The sequence below is a fragment of the Odocoileus virginianus genome, chromosome 1 (genome assembly GCF_023699985.2).
Source record: "Odocoileus virginianus isolate 20LAN1187 ecotype Illinois chromosome 1, Ovbor_1.2, whole genome shotgun sequence".
NCBI classification, from domain to species: Eukaryota; Metazoa; Chordata; class Mammalia; order Artiodactyla; family Cervidae; genus Odocoileus; species Odocoileus virginianus.
In genome coordinates, this window is record NC_069674.1 from 82,117,406 (window position 1) to 82,129,996 (window position 12,591).

Below are 12,591 nucleotides of genomic sequence, written 5' to 3' on the forward strand. Positions count from 1 at the left end.
CTGTTGGCAGGTTACCTCCAGTGTTTGATAGTAATGAAGTGATTGCAGGAGTATGAAGCTGCTGGTCAATATTTATTTCAAATCTTGGCCAACACCTCTGCTTAAGATCACCGAATGAGCTTTGGTGAACATGTGTGAAGATGAGGGAAAGGTGTGAAACACCAAATGGAGTTTCCTCTGAAGGTCTAACACCCTTCATGCTGAGTGACCCACAGGCAGCACGGGAGAGCAGGAGGTACTTGGTATATGCCGAGTATTGTCTGTTGTGACAATACTGGTGGTTCACCCTCTTCCCAAAGGGAACCAGTGACTGAAGTTCATTGTGTCATTTCCTCTCAGATGGAGCTATCCAAGTGAGAGAACAATTTGAAAAATGCACAGATTGGAAAGAGCAGTGGAAAGCTTCCTGCACCCTCTCTATTTCATTCTGACCAGCGTCTCTGTTCTTCCCTGGCTTTTTCCAGTAGAAGCCTTTTAATGCCAACCAACCTAGTCTAGGGTCTTGCTTTCACAGAGACAAGACTTCAGACTGGCCATAGGAACTGAAATGAAGTCTGACTAACAGTACTTCTCTTGGGGTCAATGACTGTATGTATCCTTAATATTTTAATAAAGCTTAATGAAATAACGAGGTATAAACAAGTAATCTTTCATTTTAAATTTTAAATTCTTAAAGAGAACTCTTACTGAAAAGATGGCTAGGAGATAAGCGCAGTTATACATGGGTGCAGCAGGCCCTTGGCACACAGCGCACCCGTCATGTACTCGGCTAGCACGTCATTTCTAAAGGGAGCAGATTCTGTAGCGTCACTGAGTTCCTGGTCCTCAAAGCAGATGGCATTTAAGAAACAGCATGCCCCATGCTGACCCCCTCCTTGCACAGAGAATTCAGGGTGAAGTCAGAATTTTTTTCTGGAAGGACAAAACACTATTTTACATTGTATAAAGCCCTATGTTATACTGGGATGCCAGAGAGTGAAACTGAATTTCCTAGTAGAGTCAGTAGTTTCAGCACGTTTCTTAGCAAAAGACAAGGTTTCACTTAAGCTAAAATAGCATCATCTTTCACAATAATGAACCAGTAGACCCTAACTGGATTAACTTGTGGGAAGCCAATTCCTCATGATGGATATTAGCCAGAGAGCAGATAATTCAGTGTATTATCTTTATCAGGCTGATCCCGGCCAACGCATTAGGTCAGAGAACAGAGAAGGCTCAGAAGTGCTTCATTGGATGTAATAAGTTTTCTATTGTTCCCCTTGCTGCCTCAGCAGCTCCAAACGTGTCAGCCTCAAACCATTAAATAGTAAAGGAAAAAAATGCATTCTTCTATATTTCTCTTTATCCCTCAATGTTAAGACATCATGCTTTATCGTAGCTCCTCCCTCCTGCTTTGGAAAACCTGAAGATGAGATCCGGGCTCAGGTTGCAGAGCTGCCCTGAGTACCAGCCTTGCATCAGCCGTGCACATGGCACATGGTAGAGATCCAGGTGACGCCGTACCTTAAAACAGCGAGAGAACGGTCCCGGGAATAGCGGGAAAATTGGGGGAAGGAAATTCAACAATCCATTCACAGACATGAGTCAGGCCTCCTTTCCTTTCCAGCTGCAACTCGGGCTGCTGCTGGAATCACTGTCCTATTTAATTTTTTCACTATTGAGTAGAAATACAATAGAAATGCAGCCCGTGAGAACAGTTTAATAAGTAGGTCATATTCAGATAATGTTTCTGGAGGTCTGCTGAATTTTAAGTAATTGTTTTAGTGTCAACATTATTATGTTAGCCATCATTTGTTGAGGGTTTGCTGTCTATAGATTACCCTGTGTTCAGTGTGTGTATGCAGGACATGAAAAATGATGGCCCAAGGTCCTAACTGCTGTGTATAAAATAAATACTATATACAGATATATTGTACAACACAGGTGAATATAGCCAATATTTTTAATAACTTTAGATGGAGTATAATCTATAAAAATTTTGAATCACTGTGTTGTACACCTAAAACTATTGTAATACTGTAAATCAACTATATTTCAATTATTAAGAAAAAGATGATACCCATTTAGGAAGGTTTGGAGGACCAGATTGTGAGTAATGTTGATTCTGGAATTATAAGGTGAGGTTTGAATTTTGTATGAAACAGAGTGTGGAGTCTAGACTTGCAGGCGACTGGAACAGGATGACAGATGTTTGGAGATTATTCTGCCAGCTGACAGGAGGAAGTGTAGCGGAGATCGGTCTTGTCCTAAATGCTCTCTTTCCTTTGCCATGGAAAACTGACTGTGGTAGAGAGAGCTGGAAGACAGTGCGGGGACACAAGTGTGAGACAAGGGGTCTTGCCAACAGGAAGGAGCTGCGGGCTTGAGAAATCTTTTCCTGGAGATGAAAAGAACTTTAGAGAACTTGAGAAATTAGAGCAGAAAACTGAAGACTAATGAAAGGGAATGTAAATAATAAGCAGGGAACAGGCTCTGTAAAGATACTGATGTTTTAGAAGATGTTCGTCTTTCATAAACATCCCCTTTCCTATCACCATTTGAGTTTCTTGAGTCTGATTCCACAAAGTTCCTGCATCCGTTCAGCAGGTGTGTGTGAGGCTACGTATGTGCTGCATGGTGGGTGCTGGGTCCGCGAGGCCCTCTTGTGGTAGCTGGTCTAGAGGAGGAGGAAAGTCTCCCCCTGATCGGGACAACACAGCCCAGTGACCCCTGTACAGAGCAGTGGGGAGGTTGAGAACGGCGCCTCCCGAATCCAGAAGTGAGACCTCAGAAAGGCTTCATGGGGAGGAGGGGAAACTTCTGGAGTGGAAGCATAAGCAAATGTGGACAGGTAGGTTGAGGTTGGACGTGCTGCCTTTTTTTTTAATATATTGCCATTTAAATATTCTCTTTTTTTTCTTTCATTTGAGGTATAGTTGGTATACAATAGTATATGTTATAGGTGTACAACTTTGTGATTCAAAATTTTTAAAGGTTCTATCCCATTTATAGTTATTATAAAATATTGGCCATGTTCTCTGTGTTGTACCATATCCTTGTAGTTTATTTATTTTATGTGTAATAATTTGTACTCCTTAATCCCCTTCCCCTCTCTTGCCTCTCCCTTCTTCTCCTCCCAACTGGTGACAACCACTAATTTACTCTCTATTTCTGTGAATCTGTTCTATTTTGTTATATTGACTAGTTTATTTTTTAGACTTCATGTATAAGTGATATCATATAGTGTTTGTCTTTCTCTGGCTGACTTACTGAACTTAGCATAATACTCTCCAAGTCCATCCGTATTGTTGCAGATGGCAAAATTCCATTCTTTTTAATGTCTGAGTGGTATTCCATTGTATGTATGTATATATGTCACGTCTTCTTGATCCACTCACCAGCTGATGTGCACTTAGGTTGCTTCTTTATCTTGGCAACTGTGAATAATGCTGCTGTGAACCTTGGGGTGCATATGTCTTTTTGAATTAGTATTCATTTTCTTCAGATACAGACCCAGGAGTGAAATTGCTGGCTATGATAGTTTTGTTTTTAGTTTTTTGAGGAAGCTCCATACTGTTTTCCACAGCGGCTGCACCAGTTTGCATTCCCACCAACGGTGTGCAAGGGTTCCCTTTTTTCATGTCCTCAGCAACATTTGTGATCTTTATGTTAGCCATTCGGACAGGTTCGAGGCAACATCTCCTTGCGGTTTTGATTTGCATTTCCCTGATGATTAACACTGTTGGAACATCTTTCCATGTGCTGTCAGCCATGTGTATGTCATCCTTGGAAAAATGTCTATTCAGGTCATCTGCTCATTTTGTAATTGGGTTGTCTGTTTACTTGATGTTGAGTTATATGAGCTCTTTATATATTTTGCATATTAACTCCTTATCAGTGATAGTATTTACAGGTATTTTCTCATGTTAAGTAGGTTGTTTTGTGCTGTGTTCTTTACAGTATGTTTTTCCAAGTCTTGGTTAGAATCTGCGCAACTGGGGTTGAGAGCCACTATTTCCGCACACAAGGTCTAGATATTCTTTTGTAATCCAAACTCAGTATACTCAATTAAAGCTAGGTCTAGCACCAAATACAGCTCTTCTGTTTACATCCAATGGTGTTAGACTATTCAGCCCTGCAGCACTGCTACTTCAGCGACATCTGAAATGACCCTGCCCCTGATGTGTTTCCTCTCCTGCCTTTCAGCATATGATCGCCGACACTGTGCGAACCCTGAGACACTGCAGGACTAACCAGTTTGGTGAGTCGTTGAAGCTGGTTACGGCATGTTCATTTATCATACATTGGTGCATTCTGTGGCCATTTCACAAGTACTTGGTGATAGAAAATGTAAACAGGTAGTAAAATATAATATTCACATCGTATGCATGTATTGTATTCTCTCCGTTTCATCACTGCATGCTGGGGATGGAGAGTAGGAGAAGAAATGGCATCTCTTCATCCTGCCCTAGCAGCAGGTTTTCACTGCACAGTGTGACTTACAACTATCAGAAGCTCCCACTCCACCACCCGCCCCTGAAAGTCTTGTTTGCTCGTCCTCTGGCTCAGAATGACCTGTGGGTTTAGCAGGTGTGACCCTGTCCTTCACCTCCTTGCCTGGAGCCTTCCTGGAATAGGAATAGTTTGAAAAGTGCCCAAAGCAGTCTTCCAGAATCTTTTCTCCTCTCCAGTGAAAACTTTCTGTCTGGAGCTCCCTTTGACTGAAAAAGTGTTTTTCTGAGCACTTTTGTAGACTCCCTACTGAGACTTAATGTATGTAGGAATATTTGTTTCTTTTTAAGTCTCACGAATAACTTACATTATGTTTAAATGATGTTAAGACATTGCAGGAAGGAAGGAAATCGTAATGTATTGAGTTCAGGGAGCTTTCATATGGGCAGTGGAATCCTGACTCCAGGGCTGGTGAATGGAGGTTATTGACTCTGTGGATGCAGAACAGAAGACCCCGGCTCCGAGAGGCTGACTCACTCTCCCGTTCCTCAGACTGCCTGGCTGGTACCCTTTCCTTCACCTTGCACAGACTTTAGAGATAAAAAGGCAGTTTTTTTTTTTTTTGTTTGTTTGTTTTTTAGAAAAGACAGAGTTCATAATTATAAATCAATGAGAAATGACCACTAGGTAAAACCTAACTTTGAGTAATACATACTCATTGTAAACCAATGTTTTTCAACAATAGAGAACTATAAAGTAGAATGATCAAAGTCCTACTTCCTAAGGAAAATATTGCTAACACTTTGGTACATATTGCTTAAGAATTTTCTTTCCATTACATACTCTTAAGAATTTTCTTTCCGTTGCCAGTCTTGAGTAGCTTTATTGTCCTCCAACAAAGCAGCTGAACTTCTGTGTGAATTACAGAATTTCTGCTTGAAAGAGAGAATTATAAATACAGGACGTAATCTTCTAAATGTTCACGTCAGCAAATACTGTTTGATACATGCTTATATAATTCTCCATTAACTACTCAAGTATAATGCAGTTTCAATAGAAATAGTTAAGAACATTGTCATGTAGATTCATTCAAATGTATAAGCATAATATTGCTGATGAGTAAAGGATTCGTATTTCTTTCACTCTCCTTTGCTTCCCACGCATTTATGGGTTCTCAGCAAATTCTGGGACCTCAGCCTCACTTGCCAAGGGCTTCTGGTCTATATACACTGCATGTGTGGGCAGGAGGGTTAGAGCGGTGCGGCTGGCCTTGACCTTGCCGTCAACCTCCCATCACCAGAGGAGAAGTCTGCAAGGCACAAAGCGAAGGAGAAACTTAAATGACCATCAGGCCATTTGGTGTTTCGTATTTACCTATCTTTAAAAATCAGGTTTGGAACTGAATTACCTAAATTCATTTTGACAGTTTATATAGGCAGGGTTAACCAACGTCAGCACTTGGAAAGCCACTTTGAATTACAGAGTGCCCTGCAAGGGTCACGCATCATGGTTGGAAGCATTCTTCATGCTATCTTTTTAAGACTGGAAAGTTAACAACAAAATTATCTTGGAACCATCATGTTTTCTAAACCAAACAAGGAGGATGGTAAAACTCTTGGTGCTTTTAGTTGCTGAACCGGAAAGCCTTGTTTCTATTAAACCTAAGGACTACAAGCCATCCATAATATACATACCTTTTTTCCTTAGAAAACATATTTGTCACAGAGGAGGGGAAAAATGGGTTTTCCCCAAGAGAAAAAATTTCTGCATTAGAATGCTAGAATGCTCAGCTTCCTGAGGGCCTTTTCCTTCTGCTCAAGCTAAACTCACCCCGTTGCTTCTCCATCTGAAACCCCATGGATCATAGAGGCTCACAGTTACCTTGTCTCTCCGGAATGTAGCTCAGCCCATCTCCACAGGCCATGAGGGGGTTTTTGTTTGCTTTTGACTACGGAAAGTGGGGAAGTGGGCCTGCGCCATTGTCCAGGCTACTGTATCTCTGGTTCCTTATCACAGCTGCCAGCAGCAGGGCATGCGGGGTTCACAGTGCGCCAGAGCCTCTTGTGGCCCTTTGTCTGCTGGGTGTTTGGGAGTAGAAACCCCCTCGCCTTGTCTTTATCTGGGCAGATGTCAGCCCATCCACACACTTCCCGAAGCTGCTTTGCCTGTTAACCAGCCTTTCAGTTCCCTTCAGCAGTGTTTGTTCACTCAATTGCTCCCTTAAATCCTGCACCCCCCCCAAAAGACACCAAAATATTATATGAAATACTTAAAAAAAAAAAAAGAACTATTGTGTCCATGCAGTCACCAGATTAGCAGTGATTTCTGACAGTTCCAGCCTACGATACAAAAGCCTGTGAGGGCCATTTAGTGGGGAGCCAAGACCATGGACCTGGGGGCCTCATGGTCTGGGCTCCAGTCCTGCTCTACTACTCACCTGCCATGTCTGTGCTGTTTCCCCTTTGGGCGAGAGGATCATAACTATGACTAAATACTATATCATGTGAGGAGACATCGCTGTCTCGGTGTTGGTAAAACATGTATCTTGCCAGTCTGATCACCTCACCTGAGGAATCTAGTCTGAGCCCAGAAAGCATCGACATGATTAGCAAACAGTCACCTCTTCTGGGACTATGACAAATGAGGGTCAGCCTTCTGGAGTTACACTGCATCTTCATGCAGGATTTTACTGGCATTTAGAAATAGTTTACTGCTCTCATGAGATTGACTTTTTTCCCCTTCCCCAACATAGGAGGTGACATATCTCCAAAAGAGCACCCAGAGTTAAAGTCCTACGTGCATCACCTGTACGTCATTGACAGCCAGCAAGCCCTGTTCGAGCTCTCGCACAGGATCGAGCCGCGGGTATGAGCCCCACCGCACACTGCCTCGCCTCCCCCGGAACCGCAGCGCCGGAGCCACAGGGATGGCAGTGCCAAGCGTGTTATGTTCCTGCAAAGAAGTTGCTGAGTTTTATCAGCGTATCACAATGAGACGCACACAGCAAAGCCAGCCAGAGTGTACTCAGGAAGTGATGTCAGCCACCTGAGTTGGGGAGAGGCTGCTATTGAAAGGAGACGGCAGAAGAGGAGGCAGAAACTTTCTCGAAATGAGAAGTCTGGCTTTTTAGGATCATCGTGTTGAGCTAATCACTGTTCACTTTGTGACGTGCCAACGTCAAGGCGAGAGGCCGCCCCTTGTCATGTGGTGCCCAGACAGCTCGGCTAGAGTGCAGGAGCCAGCGGGGAGCTTCTCTTGGCCTGGCAGTAGATGGCTCTTTATAGGCTGTCGGAGCAGGAGCTCGTTTGAACACTCAGACAGTGATGGCATCTCTAGGTTTCTATGGAGATGGACTGGTCTCCATCGTTACAAACTATGACATCACCAAAAGCTACTTGTGTCTAGGGAGGCAGTGAGCACTGGCCGCTGCCACCCCTGCTGTAATCTCCAGAAGAGAAATGTCAAGGCATGCATTTCTTAGCAGCTCAGTCACTTCGTGCTGTATGCTTGCGGGTAACATTCGTTTCTGCACAACTTGATTTACTGCTGTAAGTGAGTTAGACTAAGTTGCTTTGCCAATACGGAAAAATAGTCATCTTTAAGAAACTGACTCACTGTTTACTTTCTGGGGATTTTCTTTACATGTGCAGGCAGGCTCTCATCTCTCCTCGAGTACAGTACGATTTTTGACAAAAGCACGGTGCCTGCCACATCGCGGGCACTCTGTAACTGTTTCTGGGGTGACAGAGTCACAAAAGTCCAGCGTCTTGCATCTGGCGGTGCCCTCATGTTCTCACGTTTCGGCCACCTCGTACCTACACTCTGGAATGAAAACAACCAGTACAGGGTTCTACATGGGATTTGATGTGTGGAGCGCTTAGCGCTCCCTGGAGAAGAAGAATGGGTATAAAATAGTGGCAATGGCCTGTCTTTCAGCAGATGAAAAGAGCCCCCAGAGATCCAAATATGTGATTTATGTTGAACACTTAGACGTCCTGTATCCCACCTCCCAACCAAGGCAGGGGGCCTTTCTATAATTTGCCTCTTTTTTCATCTCAAAGTCTCAGAGTCTTTTAGATCTCTTTTTATTTCCAGTTTTAGAGATTGGGGCTCCTACAGTAAATAAGACCTGTGGCTGTTCTTACGAACTGGTTTGCCTCAACCTTCAAATGAACAAAAAAAACCTGTGGGAAACAATATTGAAATCCATCCCTGCCAGCCAGATCCTTGTCCCTTCGCTTAAATACAAAGTTCCTGCTTAACATATTAGGTCTGTTCATTTCCACACGTGTGACCCTGGCGCCCCTCTCGCCAGCCCTGCCAGCTCCTCTCCTCGATGCCTGTACAGAAATGCTTCCTCTCCTCTCATCAGCATCTCATTACTGAGCTGCGTCCAGTGCTTTCTGACACCTTCATAGCAGCGCTGTTCCCTGGGCTTGGCAACCACGCTGACCCGGAGAGATCGCTCGAAAGAACCACGTGGAGCCAATTTGGGGACGACTTTGAGACAGAGTCTGTCCCGTTGTGTCCTTCAGTCCTGCAAATGAACAGGGCTTGACAGAAAGGCACCATCCAGGGCTGGTCCACTCAGAGAAATGCCTCAGGCAGCTGGGAATGGAATGAGACTCACTGGAAAAGGTCAGAACCATCAGAACCAGGGAAAAGCAATTTCTCTCAAGGCCGATCAAACAGTAGAGAAGTGTTCCCCTTGGCGATTACTGGTGACAGTGTGGGCTGGCAGCACCAGTGTGTGTTCTGGTCTTTTCTCTATCCTTAGGGAGTAGCACTTAGCCATTCTGATCCTGTGAGGCTGTTTCGACATCATCTCTGTGTTTTAGAGTTTGAGTGATCATTTGCATTAGATTTATACTGCTCCATCTAGAACTACTGCAGTTGCTCCAGTGGAGAACTATTTCAACACAGCACCTGCTGCTTGGACCTCAGCTCAGATATACGCATGGCCAAACAAATCCACATGTGCATCAGGTCTGAACAGATTCTGAGGGTGTATTCAGTTTACCCCCATGTGGTATGAGTGGAAACAGACTGGGGAGAGAACGGCGTTTGCCTACTGTTTCCTCCAGTCATGGGCCTCACATGGCTCTCAGGGTCTCCCCTTGTCATGGGGCTCATGTGGCTCTTGGGGTCTCCCCAAGTCATGGGGTGCATGTGGCTCTCAGGGCAGCAAAAGGAAAGGAGGATTTTGTTCTGTTTAGATGTGCTTTTCCATCCCCGTCTTCTGAAAGTCATAATCTCCAAATCTTCCTGAAATTTAACAACAGTCTCCAGAGGTTTCTCTGGCAGCAGGTCTCAGAAATTTCAGAAGCACGGAGAAGGTCTGAATCTGAAACTGAAGGATTCAAGGCAGGATCATGGGGACCAGATCAAGCTTAACGTGAGACTTTGTAACAAGTCTGGAGTTGTCCAAGTGAACAGGCTGCACAGAATTTAAGCTGGGTCCCTGTTAATAGGAGTAGGTCATATTCCCTCACCCGGAAGATGTATAAGCTCCTTTCCAACTCTTATTAGATTTTCACAGTTGCACAAAATCTCCGTTCACTCTGAAACATGTCATGTATCTGCAACCTTCACCAGCGAGGAGTGCATGGACCCTTCTAAGAGGGTTCTTTTTGCTACAGCACAACTTTCAGACAGTCCTGTGGGTCTTTGGATTTGTCAGCATTCCAGCAAACCAGCCTTCTTTAGAAGTTAGCATAGGACACTGCTCTGAAGGGTTATTTGATCAGTCGTGTCTGACTCTGTGAACCCATGAACTGTAGCCCACCAGGCTCCTCTGTCCATGGGATTTTCCAGGCAAGAATACTGGAGTGGGTAGCTGTTCCCTTCTCTAGGGGATCTTCCCAAACCAGGGATTGAACCCAGGTCTTCTGCATTGCAGGCAGATTCTTTACCGTCTGAGCCCAGGGCAGCCCCAGCAACAGTTTCCAATAGGAAAAATCACAACCATTCCAAAGATATTAAATTTTTTCATACACATTTGCAGATGCTCCAAAGACTACAGTTTTTTAAATTCACTCTCTGTTACAATCTGTACAATTGCCGAATGGTTGTAGTGATACTTATTATCACCTGCATTTTCTTTATTCTGTCTCTATAGAATAAATTTATTGTCTTAGACCCCTATCCACAAGCAAGTCGGGTAGAGCATACCTGAAATTCCAAGGCATGAGGATAAAGAGCCCACCCCTCTCAATTTGTGGGGAGAGGTGTACTCACCTCTACGTAGGGAGAAGCAGTAGTGTGAAAGAGAAGGTATTGGTGGCTTTCAATCCCTGGAGCTTGGCCCTGACGGCTGCCCTGACCCTCACCCTGTGGTTTTGCCGTAGTCATCACTCACCACAGATCCCAAATGTCCCTGGATGGCACAGGGAATCCGAACTTCTCAGAAACTAGGGGCAGATCAGATCCACTGTGGTGGTCTCACGTGGAGTTTCTTTTAAATGAGGTCTAATGCGGAATTTCTTTTAAATGCTTCAAAGATGTGTCCTTAAAATTTCAGCCTGCTTATTAACCAGTGAGTCATTGTGCTTAGAACCAGTGCTGGAAAAACGTTTTTTAAAATTGCCAAAAAGTTAAATGAAAATGTACTATATAAAGCAAAGCTGTATATACTAAACATTTTTTAGCAGAGTACTATTTATTTGCATAGCCTATTTATTGTATTCGTATTACACTGTTATTAAAGACTGGGATGAAGTCAACCGGAAGCAAGGACTCTTGACTGTTTTGACCTTGTCAGCTTGCGTTAACAGTTAGAAGATAGAAAACCTGCAATCAGGGCGCCTACCTAACTTCTCAGGGACTACGCTTTGTAGTTTTCCACCATTAGAAGAGCTGGTAAATATGAAACACTTGTGGAATTACCAGAATTGCCATTAACAGTATTTTCTTTCTCATATCTCATGCTTTCTGCTTCTGTACATATGACTGTGCTGTGTATTTATCAAAGCTAGTAAGCAATAATTTATATGTAAAAATGGCCAAGCAATATAAGGTGAAAACTTATATAAGTTACTGTTACTTTGTATTTTCAAGTGTTTTTTTAAAAAACTGCTTTTCCAAATATAAGATTATGTTAAAGATACACTATTCACGCCTCAGAGCGTCTTGCTTTGTGATGTTTGGGGACTCTATAGCCAGTGTTCTGGCACCGTGTTATGCTCAGATTGAAACTCAGGAATCATTTACCCACAGAGTGTGCTACAGGTAGGTGAAGAGATTCTCAGGTGGCCCGTGGACGCCAAAATCACTTATGCAGTTATTGCAGAACCTAAGCATGCTGTGTGGGAAATCACATCCTTTTCTAGGATGTGCAGAGTCCGACAACCCCCACCAGCACCTCACCCCACTCAAGTGGAATGGGGTACTCTCCCTAACCAGCCCAGACATGGAGGGAAGCTCCAGGCCCTTGTGGGGATGCCCGAGGCCTGGACCAGCGGCAGCACAAGAGCCGGGGTGGGATGCTGAAGCAGAGGGGTGGTAATGATGCACCCCAGGCCAGAAAGACATTAGACTGTCATACCAATTCTTCTCTAGCCCTTCCTCCAAGAGGATTATACATCCTGCCCATTGGTGTCCAGCTTGGCCTCTGGCATGTGCTGATCCTTCCCTGCAGGAGGATTATGTTGAATTGAGTACTAGCCAAACATCCACTTCTCATCAGTGAAAAAGGCAAGGAGTGACCTGTGTGGCTTGGAGACTGAAGCTTTGAGGTAGCCTGTGGCCGTCATGTCTCTTCTGCTGTGAGACCCGCAGTGCCCAGGTAGAGATGTCTCCACCCACTGGACTCTCCAGCTTGTGGAGGATGTGTCACTTGAAGGAGAGAGAAAACACCCTCATTCGAAGCTACTGAGACTGAAAGGGGGCGGTGGGGGTGGGCGACCCAGTATTACCTGGGCAGCATTTCACCACCACTGACTAATACAGTCTCTAGGACACAGAGGAGAATTAAGGGAATGGCAGGACCTTTCCCAGGTTCTACATCAGGCGTGACTCTGTGGAGTCTTGTATCTGGTAAGTCTATTTCTCCTGGAGAACCCTGTATAGTGATAGATGGCCAAGTTCAAACTACGGGAGCTATCTTGATTGCTTACATCCAACACCCCTTGCTCATCTCGTTCTCCACCAGCTGCTTGTCCC

The 12,591-nt window shown here is 44.2% G+C and overlaps 1 protein-coding gene across 2 annotated transcripts in view; it reads left to right on the forward strand.

The window, feature by feature from the left end:
• Positions 1-11,541, forward strand: part of RAPGEF5 (Rap guanine nucleotide exchange factor 5) — a 192,619-nt gene extending 181,078 nt beyond the window's left edge. For both annotated transcript variants that reach the window (XM_070470214.1, XM_070470219.1), the window contains exons 24-25: positions 4,186-4,240; positions 7,184-11,541. In XM_070470214.1, the coding sequence (XP_070326315.1) occupies positions 4,186-4,240; positions 7,184-7,302 (174 nt within the window). In that variant the 3' untranslated portion in view covers positions 7,303-11,541. The remainder of the gene's footprint in view (positions 1-4,185; positions 4,241-7,183) is intronic.
• Positions 11,542-12,591: the final 1,050 nt, after the last annotated feature.